This window comes from Apus apus, chromosome Z, assembly GCF_020740795.1.
Source record: "Apus apus isolate bApuApu2 chromosome Z, bApuApu2.pri.cur, whole genome shotgun sequence".
In the NCBI taxonomy this organism is placed as follows: Eukaryota; Metazoa; Chordata; class Aves; order Apodiformes; family Apodidae; genus Apus; species Apus apus.
The window spans coordinates 11898938-11920755 of NC_067312.1; the positions used below are offsets into that span (position 1 = coordinate 11898938).

At 42.9% G+C, this 21818-nt stretch overlaps 1 protein-coding gene across 3 annotated transcripts in view; it reads right to left on the reverse strand.

Annotated features, from left to right (window-relative positions):
- ZFR (zinc finger RNA binding protein) overlaps window positions 1-13760 on the reverse strand; it is a 53458-nt gene extending 39698 nt beyond the window's left edge. For all 3 annotated transcript variants that reach the window (XM_051643612.1, XM_051643611.1, XM_051643613.1), the window contains exons 1-2: window positions 13670-13760; window positions 13370-13454 (exon numbers count right to left, since the gene is read on the reverse strand). In XM_051643612.1, coding sequence (XP_051499572.1) covers window positions 13370-13454; window positions 13670-13706 — 122 coding nt within the window. In that variant the 5' untranslated portion in view covers window positions 13707-13760. The remainder of the gene's footprint in view (window positions 1-13369; window positions 13455-13669) is intronic.
- Window positions 13761-21818: the final 8058 nt, after the last annotated feature.

Genomic DNA, 21818 nt, shown 5'->3' on the forward strand with positions numbered 1-21818 from the left:
GCCATTGCCAACTGCTAGTTCCATACACTCTAGCCCTTCCATTACATACAAAGCCACTTTCCCTCCTCTTCTGTCCTGTCTCTCCTGAAGAGTCTGTACCCATCCAGCAGGGCGCTTCAATCACAGAACTCACCCCACCAGATTTCATTTATACTAAGAATGTCAACTCTCTGGGACTGGGCCAAGGTTTCAAGCTCAACTTGTTTATTTCTCATGCTGTGTGCATTAGCGTAGAAACACTTCAGGTGTTGCGAGGCTAGCACTATGACCAACACCTTAGTGCTTGTTTCCTCAAGTCTTGTAACACCATCCCATTACTCACCATTGACAACCCCAAGTTTTGTCCCCTATCCCCTTCCAAGCTAGTTTAAAGCTCTTTCAACAAGCCCCACAAGATCCTGTGCTAGAACTCCTTTTTCCCCTCTGAGAAAGGAGCATATAATCCTGTTTTAGCATCCCAAGGTGTTGAGTAGATCACCCCGATCAAAGAATTCAAAATTTTTCTGCTTACACCACTCTCGAAGCCATGCACTGATGAGATAGATTTGTCTAGTCTTATTAATATCATCCCTTGTTAATGGGAGGATTGAGAATATCACAACCTTCAACCAAACATCCCAAGGTCCTAAAATCTCTTTTAATTGCCCTCAGACTTCTTTTAGTTATTTCATCATTGCCTGCTTGAACAACAAGTACAGGGTAGTAATCTGAGGGACTTTACTAGAGTAGGGAGTTCACCAGTAGTGTCCCTTACCCAAGCCCCTGCGAGACAGCAGACTTCCCCGCGAGCTGGGTCCAGTCTGCATATTGGGCTCTCTGTTCCCTTCAGAAAGGAATCTTCTTTTCCTCTTAGCAGAGGAGGTTGCAATGCGTGCTGCAGTTGATTTTTTTTTGGTAGGCACTTCTATCTCAGGACCTTCTCCCTCCTTATCAGTAGTCTGTTATTCTAGTTCCAGGACCTCCTACCTGTTATAAGAAGTGCCAGACCTACTTGTTGGATTTTCAGAGGGAGGAGGAACCTTCCTTCTGTTAAGTTTACTGACTCGCTTCCAGCCCTTGCCACTGGCAGACTCTTGACTAGTTACCATGCTTGGTTTTGGGTCCATCTGCTTCTCCATTGCACTGGAGAATCAAGACTCCTCAGAGTCTTGAGACTGAAACATCCTCATTACTGCCACTTGTTGCCAGAGCAAGGCTCTAGCACTCCTTGCAGCCTGTGATCTGGACAGCTGCATGTTTCTGCGGGACTTCTGTCTGGGTTGCTGTGTCCATTCTGGTGAGTGGTGCTGCCTTCTGCCAGGTGGAGACAACGGCTGAGCTCTCTCGCTGCCTCTCTCCTCACTCCTTGCGGTCTCACTTATCACTCTTTGGGAGGGCAGTGATCACTAGTTAAGATACCTCAGGAGCCACGAGAGGGCTGCTCGTGCGGAACAGCTGCACAAACTGCTCCGCCACGGCCTCTCAACGTGCCACACCCTGTTTGTTCACTGTGCTCCTTAAGGCTGCATTTGTACCAGGACCTGAGCTGGGCCATCAGCCTCGTCCCCACCCACGCTGAGGCAGAACTTTCCCCAGTCAGGAGCTGTCACTTGTCATTTCCTCGGGCAAGGAGGCAGGCTCCCTCTCTCTCTCTCTCTCTCTCTCTGTCCTTGTTTCCGTTGTCGCTGTTTGGCCGCCTTGGCAGAGCCCTGCAACGTCATCAGCCGCGACCCCTCCGCCTCGGTGACTGCGCTGAAATGGTGCCCAACTCACGCCAACTGGCTTTATGAACTACGTAGCACTTAAAAATCACAGAATAATTGAGGGTGAAAAAAAGATTTGGAGGCCATCTATTCAAACCCAGTGCTCAAAGCACAGCAAATTTTAAAGTTACATTAAGCTTCTCAGGGTTTTGTCCAGTCAGGTTCCAATAATCTCCAAGAATGGAGACTGCAAGACTGCTCTGGGCAATGTTTCACTCTTTGAGCACCCCAACTCTCAGGAATTTTTTCTTTAGTCTACAAAAACTTCAGTTTCAAAAGCAAATGTGCTCTGCATTAACATTTGCATAAGTCAGACCCAGCTTGTGACCACCCAATTCAACATAACTTCATATTGCCATTCTTAAAAGTGATTTTATTTGCTATCAAAAAAACATCATTCTTTGATTTAAGAAGTAATGGGTGAAGAAGTTGGCAGCTTCAAATTGCACTCTGCTGTATTCCTGTTATGTTACCTCTTCTGCCAGAAATTTTCATTCATAATAAAAATATTGTATTGACGCCACACCTATTTCTTTAGCTGACTTTAATTTCTATTTCCTACGAACACCGCACATTCTTTGGTGCCCATTTTTCAACTCAGATTTTTATTTCACTGTGTTTTAACTATCCCAGCCAGAGCCAGATTATAGTCTACGTGTTGCACTCAATTGTTCTGCTCCAGGCTCTGCGTATGTGTTTCAGTCAACTACCAGGTCATTTTCAGCACCTTACCTAATGCATTTTGTCACTCCCTACTTGCTTTAAACTGCTACAGGCATATTGCTACTTCCCCATGCTCTTTGCTTCCTCCTCCCAAATAAGCTTGCTTCTATTCTGTTTTATGCCCCTGCGTATACCTATCTTGCCCTCATCTCCCACATCCTATCTAAGTAACCTCAAGATCGAGATAATTAATTCTTGATTCACAATTACTGTATTACGGTGCATGAGAATAGTATTTGTTATAAAACACTTCTTTCTCAAATCTTTGAATTACGCCTAATTTCTACTGACACTAACGATGGGAAATAGTAATCTCTCTGATGCATTAGTATGAAAAGTGCCATATATTACAAAATACCACTATGATATTAAACCTCCTAGATAAGACTGACTGCCTCAAGCTGTGATCATGTGACACTAATCTCCAATTCCATGTCAATCTGATTTTCTGAGGGGTGAGGGGCCACACTAGTTCACAGACTTGCAGAATTCATCCCAAAGCAAAGATCAGAGCAAAAACTGGTCTTGTCCACATTGCCGTATAGTGTATGAAACTCTTTTCACCAAAAGAAAGCATGTTTTCCTGAAGCAGATGCATGTTTCGTCCTGGTATTCTGCATGCTGGATATGAGACTAACACTGCAGTTGCTTTTATAGTATCAGCACTCAATACTGCTGTGTACACTCAAAATTGTGATTCCGAAACAGTGCAATATTTCTCCCATTTCCAAAACATCAACTCATTGAACAGTTGTGAAGATCTCCCTGCACCAGTTCTACAGCACAAAACCAATTAGAACTATAGTACAGCTTTAATACAAGTGTAATTCTATGTAGATATGTAGCTAGGAGAATTGTAGCCTGTCCAAGTTGTTTTAGAAAAAACAGCAACAAAAAGCCCTCACCCCGAGAGCAAACTCTCATGTTTGCTGTCAGTTTGCTGCATTAGTTATTAAAATAACTAGATTAATTTAGTATTTCTGATGGTAACTTTTATTCCCCTTGTGAAAAACAAGAAAATTAAAGAAGCAATTAAAAAACTTTTCTGGACTGCACAAAGACCTTCAACAAGGAAACTAGCTATGTTTTTGATACAGAAAAAGAAGTATGGTCTTCCAAAGTGAAAAAAAAAACAACCCTGGCAAAAAAACCCACTTAAAATTATTAAATCAGAGGCTGGCTAGGAGGCAGAAATTGCTGATCAACAGCAGTTAATGAAGTACTGGTGTTCACTTCACAAAACCACACAGGTTTGTCTAACTTAAATAGCTGCTTTTAATACAGATGTGCAAATGTAAACATTTTTTCACAAAAAAAAAAGCTTAGATGAGAACTTGTATATTATAAGCATTAGATTTAATATGGCAGAACCCTTCTTTCATTTCCAGCTATTGGCCTTTTCTAATATAAAAGCATTGACGTTTTTTCTGTAGAAAAAGATATGTAAATTGCAAATAGAAAGCTTTATTTATTTTTTGCCAGGCAAAAACTTCAGATGACTTAAGACTGTATGATATTTTATATTCCACATTAGAATATTTGTGGAGTAAGTCATGCATTAAGAAACTTAATAACATATCTGTGGCAAATACTTTCAGAGGAATACACCTTCAGGAGAAGGCAGTCTATTTCCTGGTAAGATATATAGCATGTAAAATGTATATAAAAAAGAAGAACATAAAAGGTTCTCAGTAAGCCTTGCTTTTCATCATTGGCTGACTTAATTTAAAACCAAAAATGAATTGTAATTCCTGTTCATGTATGCCGAAGAAAAAAATGTTGAGCTCCAGTCCACCTACTAACAACCAACACACACACACACACAAATATAATGATGCTTCTATTTCAGCTCTGTTTAAGGAGCTAAACACTGAAAACAGTCTTCATAGAGCCAAATATCATATTTGTATTTTTAGTTCTAGTTTTCTGAAGAGTGCTATTTTGACATCAAGCTAAGATCAGGACTAAAACCAGTTTTGTTTGTCTTTATCCAAATTACCAGCTTCTTCAGAAAGGAGTGCAGTTCAGACTGGGATCCATCTGGCTGGAAAGTAGCTCTGTGGAAATGGACCTGGGAGTCTTGGTGGATAACAGGTTCAGCGTTAGTGACCAGAGCTCTCTAGGGGCACAGAAAGCCAACAGGATGCTGGGCTGCATCAACCAGGCTATCACCAGCAGAGAGAAGAAAGTCATCATCCTGCTCTACTCGGCGCTTGTCAGACCACATCTGGAGTATTGTGTTCAGTTTGGGTCCCTGCTCTACAAAAAGGATGTGGACAGGATGGAGAGGGTCCAGAGAATGGCCACAAGGATGATCAGAGCACTGGAGGACCTGCCATATGAGGAGAAGCTGAGTGGACTGGGTTTGTTCAGCCTTGAGAAAAGAAGGCTTAGGGGAGACTTCATTAAGATGTTCCAGTACTTAAAAGGTGGCTAGCAAGAAAATGGAGACTCCCTGCTTACAGGGAGTCACATGGAAAAGACAAGGGGTAATGGGCACAAGTTGATCCTGGGGAGATTCCAATTGGACACAAGAGGTAAATTTTTCATGATGAGAACAGTCAAACATTGGAATAGTCGCCCAAGGGAAACAGTAGATTCCCCCACACTGGCCAGCTTTAAGTCCCAGCTTGACAGGCTGCTGAGCCATCTCATATAAACTACAGTAGTATCTATAAAGGTTGGACCTCAAGATCCTTGAGGTCCCTTCCAACCTGACATTCTATGATTATGTGAAATTACAACTTCTACAATGTATTTCTTACCGTTTTGGTTTTTGTTTGTTGTTTTTTTTTCACTTAAAGAAATTATTTTCAGATTAGCTTAGCACAACACTGAAGCTACTCTTATAACATTTTAAAAAATACAGTTATCTTGAACTAAAAAGAACCCTATTAATTAAGGTTTACATCTTGAGTTCTAATTTTTAAGAACATTTTAACACTTAGCATTAAGGAAAACACATTTGTTAAGACCTGACTGCTAAATTTCTCAAAGTTTAATAGAATATTCTACTAGCTGCAGAACAGCAAAAAATAGTATAGCAGTTTTTCTTTCAGGGGTATGAACAGTGAAATAAGTATCACCTAACTCTGCAAAACCTGCAAGAAGCACTACAACCTGCTGCTTCTTCAAATCCCAGCCCAGGAAGAGGCATTACTGAAGATGAAGAGGCACAACTGGTCAGATGAAGATTTGTGTGTTACTAGCACGGGCACAAAGTAAAAACAAAATAATGATTATGAAAAAAAAAAAAGTGAGCTTTTTTCGTCATTAACACATTGACAATGAACAGCATAAAATGATGACATGAAATACATTACTACAATAGACTGTACATTTATACTTTCAGAAGAGACCTTACTTCTGTTTTTCTAGAGCCTGTCACTCACTACAAGCACAAAATTGCAATGAAGACTAAATGTATCTTTTTAGAACTTTCATTAACATTATTGTTTCCTCCTATTGCAATTTTGTACACAAAACACTGTAACACAATTCATCAAGAAGCCAAAGAGAGGCCTGAAGGCACCCAATGTGCAATCCCTCTTGAACTCTTGTTAAATTTCTGCAGCTCCCAGGGACCTATTCTAGTTTGACTACACATGGCCTAAAAAATACAGTTCTCTGTGGCAATGAGTTTCCCTTCCTCTTCCTTGTTTCTAAAAACATCCTTGCATCCATTACAAACAAAAAATCTTGATTGCTACTAGATAACTAAGCCACATACTACCAATGGCTCACCTCAAAGATCAATGCCTTTAATACACCCTTACTGCTTTGTTAATCTTCACATTTAGTCTCACAACATGATTAAAATAAAATAAAATCAAATCCAGTTCTTCCCTCCTCTATTCAAGGCAACAGCCATGTTCACAATGATAATACACAAAACTGAAAGAACTGAACTTGAGATGTTAAGTCTGCCTGAAAAATTTTTCTCTATCAATATCACTGAATCAAAGAATGGCTGGGGATGGAAGGGACCTCTGGAGGTCATTTCATGGACTCATGGAGTCCAATTCCATTCAAGCAGGGCCACCTACAGCCAGCCACCCAAGATCATGTCCAGACAGCTTTTCAGTATCTCCAAAGATGGAGACTCCACAACTTCCCTGGGCAACCTGTGCCAGGGCTCAGCCACCCTCACAGTAAAAAGTGCTCCCTGATGTTAAAATGGAAGCTTCTGTGTTTCAGTTTGTGCTCACTGCTCCTGGTACTGCTACTGGGCACCACTGAAAAAAGCCTTGCTCTGTCTTCTCTGTACCCTTCCTTCAGGTATTTAATATACAGGAAGAAGATGCCCCCTCAGCCTTCTCTTATCTAGGCTAGACAGTTCCAGCTCTATCAGCCTTTCCTCACAGGAGAGGGGCTCCAGCCCCTACACCATCTTTGTGGCCCTGTCATGAGCCAATGCCAAGGGGGCTATTGGCTGAAAGGATGCTTTCGTGACTCCCCCCCCCCCTCCAGTTTGGAGGGGTTTCCCACAGGTCCTTTCTTGGACTCTCTCCACTACGTCCACGTCCTTCTGATACTGAAGAGCCTGGAATGGGACACAGGGCCCCAGGTGTAGCTTCAACATAGCACAGTTAGAGGGGAAGGATCACTGCTCCTGGCCTGCTCTGTCTAATGCAGCCCGGGACACCATTTGCTTTCTTTGCTGCTGGGGCACATTGTTGGCTCACATGCAACCTGGTGTCCACCAGCATCCCAGGCCCTTTCCTGTCAAGCTGCTTTCCAGCTGGGTGGCCCCCGGCACATACTGGTGCAAGAAGTGGTTCCTTCCTGGGTACAGAACTTTGCACTTTCCCTTGTTGAACTCCATGTGATTCCTGTCAGCCCATTTCTCCAGACTACTGAGGTCCTTCTGGACTGCAGTGCAACACACAGGCATACTAGCCACTCCTCTCAGTTTGTGTCATCAGCAAACCTGGAGAGGTTACACTCCGCCCCACCATCCAGATCATTAATCAAGATGTTAAATAGAAAAAATGCTAAAATTGGCAAGTTCTTTATAAAAGAAAGGAAACTTCACTAGTATGGAAAATTGTATATAATGCTTAAAACATTCTATGTTTCCTGCTTTCCTGCTTTAAGCTACTACTGTGGTTTTCTAGTACCAAAAATGCAACTACACTTTAGCGTACCATTGTTGCACTTTAGTAGCAGACAACATTTTACACATAATTTAACACTCAGAGTCATGCCTACAACCATCAATCCATTTTGAGGTTATAACTACAGGACGTAACTATACCATTAACAGAAAAGCTTCCCAAGTGCTCGGTTCCTAAAGACATGATCTTCCTGCAAAACTCAATTAGCTGGCAGACTTCCTCCCTAAAAACGACAAAGGCTCACCTGATTAGCAAGGTGTCTTTCCTCCCCAGTTACCACTACCTCTTCTGTCTCCCCATCACTGGTTAACTGCAATACTGGCATACAGCCTATGCTAACAAACCCAGAGCCCCTTACTGCCTTTCTGATGTCAGCATACCTCCTTTGAGAGTGGGACCTCTGAAAATAAATCTATCAAAATGTTTTTTTTTATTAACAGCAGTAGTTTACTTAGATTTCTTCCGTACATTAAGCCAGAAGGGCATGTTTAGAATAGCACTGAAGATTTAACATTGGTTGAACCAAAGACAATCAGCTCAATGCAGCTCTGTTGCATCCAGTGATGTCCTTTTTGCAAATAATGCATAGACTTTAACATGTGATGCAACTCAAGATACGATGAGCATAAAATTTACAGAAAGAAAGCATTTCAAGTTTTTATACTATGATACAGGTCCATTGATCCTATGATAAAACTATGATTACTTTCATTTCCCAAGCACTTTAGAATGAGAAGTGTATCACATAATACCTTAAGATTAATATAAGTTTTTCTCAACTTAAGTCTAGCAGTACATCTTCACTTCAGAATAGAACAGCAGACATACTCAGTATTGTCCATAAGTTTGGGCTAGTAGGCCTATGTGAACTACAGCTCTAACACATCTGAAAGACTGAATGCTTTTGAAACCAGCATCTAGTTGAAGAAGAGATAACTGGGGCAGACATTTAAGACAAAGTAAAATTAATTAGAAGTATTAGCAAATATGAAAAAAAACACTCCACCCCCAAACAATTCTCAATATTTTACTTACCCATCCACAGTGTTTTCCCTTCCTTTGCTGTTCAACACTAGCCTTAAATATCCTGTAACATAATATGCTATACTTGAGTGAGAAAGCAGCTGTAACTGCAGAAGCTCACTTCCATATGGTTGTCTAGAATACTGCATCTCAAACCTAAACTCACAGGCACCATGGTCTTCTCTGGACCTGAGCTGCTACAATTGGCCTTATCTAAGAATGTTTGCCACACTTAGAGAATCATAGAATGTTTAAGGTTGGAAATCAGGTTCGAACCTCCCTGCTATGAGCAGGGACACCTCACACTAGGCCAGGCTGCACAAAGCCTCATCCAACCTGGCCTTAAACAACTACAGGGAGGGGGAAGCCACAGCCTTCCTGGGCAACCTATTCCAGTGCCTTCCTACCCTCACGGTGAAGAATTTCTTCCCGATGTCTAACCTAAATCTCCCCTCTTACAGTTTAAAACCACTACACTTCGTTATATCAACAGTACCTGAGATCAATTCAAAGTTAATAAATCCCTTCTAACTACACAAGAATCTCCCATCTGTGACCTGTCTTATAAAAGCAGGGTCATGGTATGAATATCACTAACATGAAACTAAAGACACTTAAAGATTGTCTTCTTAACAGAAACCAAAACCTTAACATGGTGAATTAAATGAGACTACCACACTTGCACACGTCTCCATTCAAATATTTCTCAATGCCCCTATCTCTCCACCAGCATCTGCACACTTCAATCAGCCAGATTTAGAATAAAAGCATAACTGTGCCCCTCTCTAGCACTGAATCAAGAATGCTATTTTGTACATAGGAAAGACAGTATTAGGCTGTTTATTTCAGACTGAATTGACAAACAGTGATTCAGGAGACCCACAGTGCACACACAAGAAAACAGTACTAGTGCCACCAAATTCCACATTTCTTTCAGGCTCCTTAATAGATGGATTAATAGAGTTACTTAAATAAGTAACAGATGAAGTTCACATTGCACGCAGGTTTATTTCCTTAGGCTCCAATACCACCACTAGCAGAAAGCACAAATTGTGAAGGTACTGCAACATTCAGAGAAATTCCCTCTATCGGTATTTGCATAATCTAATGTTTCTCTCATTAAACCATTATATTATTGCCAAGTAGTGCACAAAAAGAATTTTGAATGAGCAGACAGTAGGAAATTTTATGCAGTGACAACACTTAAAGGAACAAGAATGCTTCTAATCCACCATTAATAGGCTTGAAGGGCACTTAGTTCTTTTGCTGCCTCTGATTAAATATGAAACAAGATTTCAAATGTGCTTCATGAAAACTAGTATTTACGAACTAATAAAGACAGACCTCTATTCCCTCTCCTATCTGGTTGATTCAGGGAACGACACTGCTTACAGTTACAGTTACAGCAAATATGTTATCAACTCCTGCACACACTAGTCACGAATTTCCCAAATCCAAAGTCTAACATCTGAGAAGCTACCAATACAGCCTTTGTAATTGCTTAAATTATCAGTATTTAATATTAGGATGATGTTCCTTAGGGTTCAATCCTAGGGCCAGTCCTGTTCAATATATTTATAAATGAGCTGGATGCAGGAGTTGAATGCATAACTAGCAAATTTGCTGATAATACCAAACTGGGAGGTGCTGGTTCCTCTCTTGAGGGACAAGATGCCTTGCAGAGGGATCTACATAGACTGGAGCACTGGGTAGTCATCAATGGGATGAAATTTAACAAGCTGAAATGCTGGATTCTTCAGCTTGGGCAGAGTAATGCTGGCACAAGTATTAACAGGGAGAGGCTGGAGAGCAGCCCTGCAGAAAGGGATCTGGGGGTGCTGGTGGGCACCAACAGGCTCAAGGGGAGCCAGCAGTGTGCCCTGGCAGCCAAAATGACTAACCCCGTCCTGGGGAGCATCAGACATAGCACGTGTCACGGGAGGTTTAGGCTGGACATCAGGAAGCATTTCTTTACCAGGAGGGTGGTCAAACACTAGAACAGGCTCCTAGAGAGGAGTTTGTTTCCCCAGGCCTGTCAGTGCTTAAAAGGCATTTGGACAATGGTCTTTAAAAACATGCTTTAACTTCTCAGCCCTGAAGCGGACAGGCAGTTGGGCTAGGTGATCACTGTAAGCCTTCCAACTGAAATATTCTATTCCGTTATTTGAAATTATTTATCAGAAACTATCAGAAACTCTATTATTTCTGATGCAAAGTTTGGGGTTTTTTTTCTGCATGTCTGCAGCTGAAGATTTAACATCTTCAAACAATGAGGTACTCCCCAATACAGGCATGTATCCTAAAAAGAACTGCAGTTTTAACTTAGCTGAAGTAAGTGCTGAAATCAACAGGATTCTACATGTCATCATTAGGGAACGCTGACTGACATTTCTTTCAAGTTGCAGTCTAGAGTTCTCGCAATATATCAGAATTTTTCACAGCCATTTTGTCAAAAGAGTACCCCCAAACATATGACAAATAATGTGTTTACTATGAAAATTGCTGATACTTGCTATAAAACTTCTAAACACCATTTATCAAAGAACTTACATTTCAAGTGTCTGATTCACCCTCCTAAAACAAGTTGATGTTTTAAGTAACTTTTTTAAAATCCATGGGTTAATCCTGAGGCTAGAGTATTTTCTTCTAGATTTAGGAGGTTCACCTATGTATTCACTATGCAGATAAACATACATTTGTTTATCTATTATCCTGACTTCTAAGAAACAAGAATTTTCTTATTCTACAAACTGATAGTTCAGACACTGGTAACAGTGTTCAGAAGAAGTTCTGCAATATTAAATATTTTATTATCTTTTCCTGTCACCCCTGTCTCTTTCTCAAATAGACATTTTGTAGCACTCTAAACAAGCTACTAAGGATCTACCAAGTCTATTTCATGAAGGTAAGCTCTGTTTTAGATATTTTAAGTGACTCTTATGTTTTCTTCTCAAGAAACTAAATTTAGTTTTGTGAAAGGACTGTTTTAATACTGATTGCTGCATCTCTTCAGTTTCAGATGTGTTAGATTTACAAGCCCATTATAGGATGTAGGGTCTGTAACTGACAATAAATTAAATATCATCTAGCACTGGTGATAGCAAAGGAAAAAGCTTCTTCTGATCAGTTTTTCCATTTTCTCAATAACACATTTATGATTAACTATGAAGATAAGTTTTGAACTTGAATGTTATTCCAACTGTATGTTTTTATATTGCAATTTGACTGGAAATTTCAAATTAGTTGTTCAGGCTTGTTAAGTCTAGAGACAACCTCAGCTCCACAATAAAGGAGTAATCATTTAAACAAAATTAATTTTAATTTCCAAATCAGACATATGGATCTCAGTGCATTACTCACTTAAAGATAATTTGCTTACTTAGAAAGAAGGAAAAAAAAAAAAAGAAAATCCAATTAAGAACTCCTTCATAGCCCACGACAACCCAGTTTTTAATTTGACTTGAACTGTCAAGTAAAACATAAACATACTGTGAACACCTAATCCTCTCCCTTAACTATTAAACACTGAAGTAAATGAATTGTAATTCACTTTAGGTCCATTTCCAGTAAAAAAATAGAAAGAACAGACTGGGAGTCATTCCATGACCCCTATAAAACAGTGTATTCCTGAAACTATGTCAGGTATGCTATTTTGATTAGCTAGTTAACAGTACGACACATATGCATTCATTTCTTAATAAACCTTAATGTATTTTTTTTATTCTTCTGTTTTTCCCATGAGCCAAGACTCAGGAGTCAAGGAAGGTTTTTACAGATTTATGAAACTAGTAACACAGATTCAAATGTGGACTTCAAGGTGCTACTGAAATACCAAAAGTAAAAAAAAAAAGTGAAGATACTCCTGATAATGTCTTTTTTTGTCAAATTAAGCAACCTGATTTCAGAAAACATGATATGCCATATGCTACCAATTATTTTTTTAACACTCAGATACACCATTTGGATAAAACCTAAAGATATACTTAACAGCAGTGTGTTTATACAAGACGTACAGTTACCACAAGCTCCACTATAAGATCTACTCTTACCAAAGTAGGAAATGTTTTTAAAAGGTATCTGGCCTTAAAAGTACCTTCTCTACTTTCTTAGGCACACTGATTATAACATAGTTGTGATGGAACTAAGTCCTCTGCATTTTCTGGTGGTTCAGCTCCTTCCTTACTCATCCAGGCTCCCATAGGTTGGGTGGATACAATTCTATTCTGTGTCAGGAAGGATTCTGTCCTCCCACACTGACAAAAGCGGAGGCAAAGACCTGGGGCGCAATCCCCATCCCCCCTGAAGCTGGAGAAGGGGAGAGGCCCGGGGGCGGCAGCCGGTAACTCGCTGGCGGTGCTCACTGCAAGTGGCCATTTTAATTTCAGGGCCTTGGGACCCGATGCTGCCGCTGATCCTCCTCCCTCCTCCCTCCTCCTCCTCCTTCTCCCCCGGGGCGCTCAGCACCACCCGGGGGCGAGAGACAGGGAGGCCGCACCGGGAGGGTCAGAAAACGCTCCGGGGGGCGGGGCGGAGAAGCAGAGGGGTCCCAGGCACAACCATCCCGGCGGAGCGGGGTGCACAGCAGCAGGAGGCCCCGGCACGGCGCGGGGGCAGCGCCGAGCCCGCAGCCCCGGGGGCGGAGAGATCCCGGCCGGGGACGGGGGCCCCAGGGGACCGGAGGGGACAGGAGGGGACAGGAGGCCGCGGGCCCGGCCCGAGGGAGGAGAGGGGCGGGGCACGGCAAGGAGGGGTCGCGATGGTTACCTATACTGGGCAGCAGCCCCGCTATGGGTGAATCCAAAGTAGTTGCCGGTGGCCATTTTGGCATCTTCTCCCAACCGGCTGGGCACTGTGGCGACGATAACCAGGAGGCGGAGGCGGCGGCGGCGGCGGCGGCGGCGGGGGCCATGACAGGAGGCCCGGCAGGAGGAGGGGGGGCGGGGGAGGAAGAGAAAGGCACGGCAAGAGAAGGGACAGAAAGAGCGCGGTCAGACACAGCGCCTCCGGGCCCCCCCCGCCCCCTCCCCGCGCACGGACACACCGACGCCGAGCGCCGTTACTTACCATAGGTGAACGAAACTACCGGGCATATGGGAATCATGAGTCCGAGCTGGCAGCGACAGCGGCACCTGAACTCTCAACTCTCACCCCCCCCTCCCTCCTCCTCCTCCTCCTCCTCCTCCTCCTCCTCCGCACCGCCGCGCTCGCTCCCTTCCCCCCACCCACCGACGGCGACAACGGCGGAGCGCGGCCGGGACGGCGCCGTGCGCATGCGCGGGATGTGCGGGGAGGGGACGCTGGGAGTTGTAGTCCGGCCCATGGCCGCGCCCTTGCTTCCCGCCCGGAGAGCTGCGCCGCGGCGGCCGCCGGCCCCCGGTGTCGTCGCCACCACACCCCCCCCCCCCTCCGTGCGCATGCGCGGGGAGCGCAAGGTCTGCCGGGAGGTGTAGTCCCACTCCCCGAGGCCCAGCCGCCATGGCGCCTGCCCGCGCCCTCCCGCCGCCACCCGCCGGCTCCCTGCACAGGGCCGCGCCGCTTCCCCGCCCGCCCACTCGCACTGCAGAGCTGGGGCGGGTTTCTCATCCTTGCCTGCAAAGGCACAAGTCGCTGCAGCGGGTAGTGACACGAGGCCCGGTGAAGCAGGTCACCGCTCCCTCTGCCACACAGCGCCTGCTGCCCGTGCCAGCGTTTACCGGCCTTCCCACAGGGTCCGCAGGAGCCTGGAAGACACGGCAGCCACCTGCTTAGCACTCGCGAAAGGCCACGGAGCTCAAAGGCGATGGCTGCAGTTAGCGCCGGGCTCCCAGCGGGACCTCGGGGAGGTCAAAACGAGTTCTAGGCTCTCCCGGGCCCCCAGCTGCGCTGCCACCCCGGCACGCCAGCCCATCCAGCCGGAGCCGCCTGCGGATCGTCTGGGCTGTCCCCAGGGCGCCGCAGCTGGGGCATCTCCACAAATCCATCCTGCAACGCTGCCCCTGTGCTTCTGGCTCACAAGAGGTGAAGCCTCACGCAGACAGGGCCCGCTCCTCTGACGTTTCTAGCCACCAGCAGTCCCATCAGATGGCTCCTAAAAACCCTTGGGCTGCACGTTGCTGTCAGTGCTTTAACCTTTGGCTCGAAGCGACAATTTCCAGCTTTTTCTGTGACTGTTCCACCTTCAGCCAATCCTCTCCCCCAGCAGCACGTGCTTCTTAAAGCTCGGAACAAAGCAAAACTTAAAGCCTTAAACACCTGCATCTAATTTATGTACTTTGCACTACAATGTGCATTTTTCATAAACTAACCAAGACTTGCAAAACACATCTGGATTAATTAAGAAATTATCATTTTCGAAGTACTGTTTTCTGCAAGCTATACCTACTCAAAATACCCCCACTTACGATGTCCCATGGACCTCACAAAAGCAGGAATTTCCCTTATCCTACAGGACTTGTGGTTGTCTTAGACTGCCAAACATCAACAAAAATATTATTGTTAATAAAACAACAGAGAGGATGAGAATAATTTCTCACCTAAAGTTTACATTACTGCAGCTGCATATGAAGTATAGCTATTTAAGTTGCCAAACATCCTTGCCAATACACTTAACATAATTTTTTAGTCATTATTTTTAATTTTAGGAGCTAAGTAGTACCATACCTCTTGCTCTTTCTTGCCCTAATCAAGTACAATAAGAAAGGAATCTGCCTGGGAAAAGGAATCTGCCTAGGAAAAGAAATGAACTTCCAACTTATGTGGTACACTTCCACTCAAAGTGCACAGCTATTGGGAAAAGACATTTAATTGCCATTGCTTATAAAAACAAAATCCCTAACCCTAATGTTATCTACAAGAGTACTTTAGGAGACGGCTGTACACAAATCTTCTACAGAAGAACTTACTGGACATGACCTCAGCAAAGAAAACCTCAATGGACTCAGGATACACAAATGAGAGCTATCTGTATCTTCTCCTCCTCATTTTTATTAAAAGTTGTTCATATTTGGACCACTGGATCATGGTTCTTGGCAAGAAGGAAATGGAAGTTTTCTTTGTTGGGCTGTCTCTCAAGCTTTTTCAGTTATGAACTGGTAAGTACACTGTATTCAATACACATTTCATTAAAAATATAAGCATCAATATACATACACAGATATTCACACACCTTCTAACACTGTACTGTTAAAGCTATATTTTGCAGGTGTGTAGGCCTGACATTGCTTATTCCTTCTTCATTGATAAGGTAAACTTGGAATATTTACCCTCTTTTCAAACTTTGGCTCCACAAGCTGAGGAAAACACAACTTTCTCTTTCACAGTACAGATTTCTGTCTTAGGTTTCCTAACTTCTTTTATCCAAGTTATTTCTAGTAGTTCGAATTCAAACATTCCACCTTATATTTTGTAATTTCAGCCCTGAGCATAAGCTCTCTGAGCATAAGCTCCTGTTTCACAGCCAAATTCCACTATGATTTCAGCAGAAGTTTCAGATTACTTCTCTGAGTGCATTTTGTATACTGAATCTTTAGTGCATAGATCACTTTAAAAAGATTATGACATACTTTATGAGCAGTCACACTTACTACGTGTGATTAAAGAAAAATAATGCAGAAGGTTTCCCACTTTCTAAGGAAAAAAAAAAAAAACTCCTGTGGTATTATACAAGTCTTTCCCTCAGCAGTTTCCTAATAAGAACCTGATGCTTCCTGGTGACTTTGTGAACCGTTACATAACGTCTATTTATGTTACTGCTAGCTCACAGGATCAGATTCATAGTCTACACTTAAAAAACCTCAGTGGGTTATAAAACAAGATCGCATCTCTGTAAGACACATGCATCAGATTTCCTCCAAAATGATACAGTAATAAATTCAGATTAGATCCTTTAGGGCCTTTTAAACATTAATGATTTCTGTATCCCTAACTGGAAGGAAAAGAAATGGAGTCATAAAGTGCAAATCCTGTAGCAGAGGGGGAAGACAGAAAAGCTTTAGTGAAACATTAAAAAGGTTTTTAAATAGGAAAAAGAAGTTTCTCCATGCCTGTGCCCATTAAGATTACAGAAGAATAGCCAAGAATGTCTGGAATGAAAACGTATACTGTAATACAAAACTTTAATTTCGAATTAAATAGTACAGCTACTCTATTTGTGCAAAGCTCAATGCATCTAAAAATAACATAGACAAAAATGGCAAGTTAGTATTCAGGAAAAAAAAAAAAATCATATTAACTTCTTCTATACAGACCATCTCCAAAATATGGTAATAAGAAGAAAGCAGCATAGAAGATCCAGTGTCAACAGTCCACCTCTTTAATGTTCAAGATGCAAGTCCTGCTGCTTTTACAGGATTGCAGAAGTGTAGTTTAAACACAAGGGATTAAATTCCAAGTCATTTGCACCTCTAAATCTTTTGCATCTTCTCTGAAAACGACCAAAGGGGAGCAAACAACCTTTTTGTTTTGGTTTGATTTGGGTTTTTTGGTTTGTTGTTTTTTTAAATTTTTTTTTGTACGAGATGGAGGTAAGATTTTTCAGAGGCAACTTTCCAACCTTCCAGTTCTTGTAAAATCAGAGCCTGGGCTGGCAACTGTGTGACCACCAGAGGTCGGGACACGGAATAGCAGACACTTAACAGCTTTCCTGCGAAGCAGAGTACGGACCATGTTAACAAAAGCTGCACTTTTATTTCCTGAAAAGGTAATTTAGTACTTAGCGCTCTCTTTGTAAAAGCTCTAGAGAGTTAAAGCTATCTTCCTACCTGGAAATTATTTCAGATAGCTACAGAGAAAACATACTAATCAGCTTACCAACCTTCATATTTTAAGGTGAAATCACTAATTTCTTTTTAAGCAATGAACACAAAGACCAATTTTTCACAAAGATGTTATGTACTTTAAGAAAAAAAGGTGTTACCTTTTAACAACAGGGTTTAGACATCAAGCAGTGACCATAACAGAAGTGTTAATAAAAGAAAATAAAGTAATTTATTAAACCACAACTGGAAGTTATTAGTGTTTAGAATACCAAATTGCAACAGAAAACACTCCCCATCACCTAAACCCAAGCATAACACAACATTATGCAAGTGTGAATGCAAACTCAAAACACATCGTACACACATGAGAAATTAACTAGTCAGAGTATAGAAGCAAAAATACTGCCTGGCAATATCCCTTAATTTTTCTTTCCTGAGACTTCAATAAAATTAGTGTCCATACTATATGCTAATCTGCCCTACCTCAGCCACTTTCTTCATTCACCTTTTAAAGTACTAAGTACTGGCCACCAAAACTCTAAAGAGCTGTCCCTCGTTCTGCTTATCTCAAAACCTGTTTCCTACCACCTCTACTATTTTATAACCAGAGAAATCAAACTTCGCAGATAGTAATTGCTGTGTGATCAGAAACACGAGCTTGCATTTTTCATCATCCACATTCATGCTAAAACTTCTCTTTGAAGAAAAAGCTAATGCTTCAACATTCTTTTTGGCCAAAGGCGCGTGGTCCAAAATGAGGCAATCGGGCAGTAACTAGAAGAATTTAAGCCCTTTTAAGGCAGCTACAGAAGGCAAGTGTCTGATGAGGGAACAAACCCATTATAAAAATCTATTTTAAGAGTTCAGAAAGTGAACTATCCCCCTTGGGGGGACAGATGATTCACTCAGAAGGTAACAGAATAAATGTACCATGCAAAAATGAAGGCTCCTTTCCTACTTTTCTAAAGCCAGTATTTTTTCTTAGCACCTTATTTTTTCCTTTATAAAGAAAGTAAAATACAGTAAGGATAATTTACCAAAAGGCTCAAACAGCCACTACATTAAAGCACTGAAACAGTTCTCAAAGAAACCTATCATTACTGAAAAACAGAACATGAAATCCTCAGTTGTAGCAAATACTTCCTTTCCCTCGCTGACCTGTTATTTGGGAGTTCAGCTGTAAAAATAAACTTGGTGCTTACTTTGAAGGAGATGCTGCAGGTGGGAGAAGTTAACTCATTAAGATCTAGCAAAAAAAAAAAAATCTTTCTATTAGTAATTTTTATTTTATTTCAAGGCTGAAGGCCTTGATTAAAAGTGCATAAATAATTATACAGTAATAAAAATATATTTTCATGTTCAACTAATCTACCTCTTTCAGGGACAGTTAGAGTAGCCTTCCAGTACCCGAAGGGGCTACAGGAAAGCTGGGGAAGGTCTTTTTATGAGGGCATGGAGTGGTGGGACAAGGGGTAATGGCTTTAAACTGGAAGAGGGGAGATTTAGGTTAGACAGTAGAAAGAAATTCTTTTCGGGGAAGGTGGTAAGACACTGGAATAAGTTGCCAAGAGGAGTTGTGGATGGCCCCTCCCTGGAAGTGTTCCAAGCCAGATTAGATGGGGCTTGGAGCAACCTGGTCTAGTGGGAGGCGTCCCTGCCCATGCAGGGGGTTGGATGTAAATGATCTTTAAGATCCCTTCCAACCCATACCATCTTATGAGTCTATGAAAAGAAGCTGATCGTGAGTACCTGAAGCACTGGCATCCTGACTTGCTCACAGCACAGCTACATGACCCCTTGGTGCAAACGGTAATGAACAAGAACAAGCTGTGTTAGTCTTGTGTGAAGCTCTATGAGCTATGATAATATTTCAATGTTTATAAATCTCTTCATAAACTGAAAGAAAGTACAGGCTCAAAGGGGTAACACAGGAAGACACAACATCGTTAGAAAAGAAGCGTGGTGTTCTTTTCACATCTTAGTGTTAGAAATGAAGTGTTATTTTTGCACCCTAGTGTTAGGAAGATAATAGTTGGTTTCTGCCGTAGTGAAAAGAAACCTTATGATGACTGAAGAGAGAAGGGAGATACCTGGGCATTCCAAGGACACTGAGGTGATTTATGGTCTACGAAACTGAGGGACTTAATTGGGCTCCATGTGGGGGAGCTGAGATATCTGAACATGGCGTAGGCCATGATAAAGACAGAATAAATCCATTCCTGTTACTCCCCGGGACAGGATGGCACCAGACAGTATAAATCATTCTGGTGGTTGGGAAGACAGCCAAGGGTGCAAGAAAGGTCAGAATTAAACCTTAAAAGGTAACAAGGAAACTCCTAGAATGGAATGTGTAAACAGGGGCGGGAAGCTTACAGGATAAGTGTTGGATAGGCTGTAAACCCTGGACTACACAGCCAGTGGGGAAAGAGGGGAGGGAACTTTGCGTTGGGAATAGGGAATATAAACAGTTATTCACCTTACTATCAGGTCTGCCTACTTGTTTAGGTCACCCATTCTTGCAAGAGTGTAAATAAGCTGTGCTTCGCTGAAGGACCTGTGTGGGCCTGTTCATTGGCACCACAAACGTTTCTCACAACATGAAGCCACACATGTTGTAGCAATGTGTTTGGCCTATTGCAGTTTTTGCAAAGGCTTGAAAAAGTCTTCTCTTGTCCTGAAAAGTGGGGTCCATCACCCCATGTGCAGTAAGCCAATCCATACCAAGTCAAGCAATTTGCTTTAATATCCACTTATGCACAGAAAAGGGAGCAGGCTGGTATTCCACAAAGCAAACTCAGCTTCTCGAAACATAAGGGTCACTTTTATACACAGAAACATGTAAAATTACTTTAAATATATTCTACCATATATATATATATATATATATACATGATCGGTTAACCAATTTTTCTGTTTCATTTAAAGTCACAGTTCTTAAAAGTTTCACTATGCAGGCTCAAAGAGTAAGGGGCTTTTTGCTAGTAGGGGTCCATCTAGGCTATGAGTGGCTATTTTAGTATACTTATAGCTCATTAATATGCTGATGAGATGTCCCATTAGTCATGTTTCCTACCCAGTGCTCAAGGCTATAACCAAGAGAAGTTGTGGGGAGTGCTCCTTTCCCCACTGTTCATCTGTCTTGCAGGCTCATGTCTCAAGGACAGGCTGCTGACTACCTGGGACATGTTTTTCTCTAATTCTTGCCGTTTCAGTGTGACCCAAGCTCTTTTTCTTCTGCGTGCCTCTTTGTTCTGTTTTACTTGGTTTTCCCTCCCAAATTTTACTTATTTGAATTAACAACCAACATCTCTCTGACAAAGTTTGGAGCAGAGGACCTTTTCCCCACCTCCCTTTCAAAGAAGTGTCCACTTTTGTTTATCTCAGGAGCTGCTGCAAACTTGTTTAGACAAACTGAGCCTACAGCACCTCTTCAAGTCCTGACACACCATCACTGAATTAAATTTCAGGGCACTTCGGATGCAGTGTGTTTTGCTGTAAGTGTGCTGCAGAAATACACAGTCAGCATTTTCAAGGGTTTGGGGTTTGTTTTTTTTTCTTGTTTGGTTGGTCAGGGTTTTTTTGAGGATTTTTTTTAAAAGCAGGTGTTTCGAACATGAGCAGAAATTGTTTTCACCTTCTGTGAGGGACCAGCCCTCCCCATTGTAGCCGCTGCTCATATGCATCCCAAAAGGCCTGCCTGGAAGGATGGAGACTGCAGGAATGGCCTGCATACAGCCTGGGGCCTGCATAGATGAGATAACAACAAGGATGATCGAGGGGCAGAGGGGCTGTAGGTCCACTCCAGCTCTCACACATGTATGGCTCAACCAACCACAGGTACTCGTTGTGAAATCAAGATTCTAGGCCTGTAAAACAGGGGGTTGCAATGGTGGGCTTGGGGAGTTTCATCAACACTGACCATCGACACCGACCCCAACGACGCTGGATCCAGGACCGGTGACTTTCCCGTCCTTCTCATCCCTCTTGATCTCTCTTTCTGCCCCCACCTTTTGTTTAGGTTCCTCAATATTAACTCTTACTAGTGTAATGAATGTGTTATCTGTTACGAGCAGACCTTGTGTGTCGCTGCACCTGAGCCTGATCAAGGGGCACTGGACGCTCGGGCTGTCACTTGGCCGTCAGACATTCACTCTCTCTGGGAAAAGACCAGGTCTGGGAGAAGGATTTTGGGCCCAGCCGCACCTGGGCTCCTCTCTGAAGGAAGCCCGGAAAGCAAGGGCGTTCAGTCCTCATCTCCTCGGGCTGCCCAGTCCGAGCGGTGACACCTACGGGACCGGATCCGGCCGCCCCGCGCTCCTCTGTCGCAGCAGGAGCTTAGGAAGCAAGGGGCTCCAGTTCTGACCTTCCTGGGCTGTTAAATCCGGGCCGCGCCACCTTCACCGCCCCCTGTCTCAGCCCTGCACCTGGCGCCAGGCGACGCGGGGCCGGGGGAAGCCCCAGCGCCCGCCCGCCCCCGC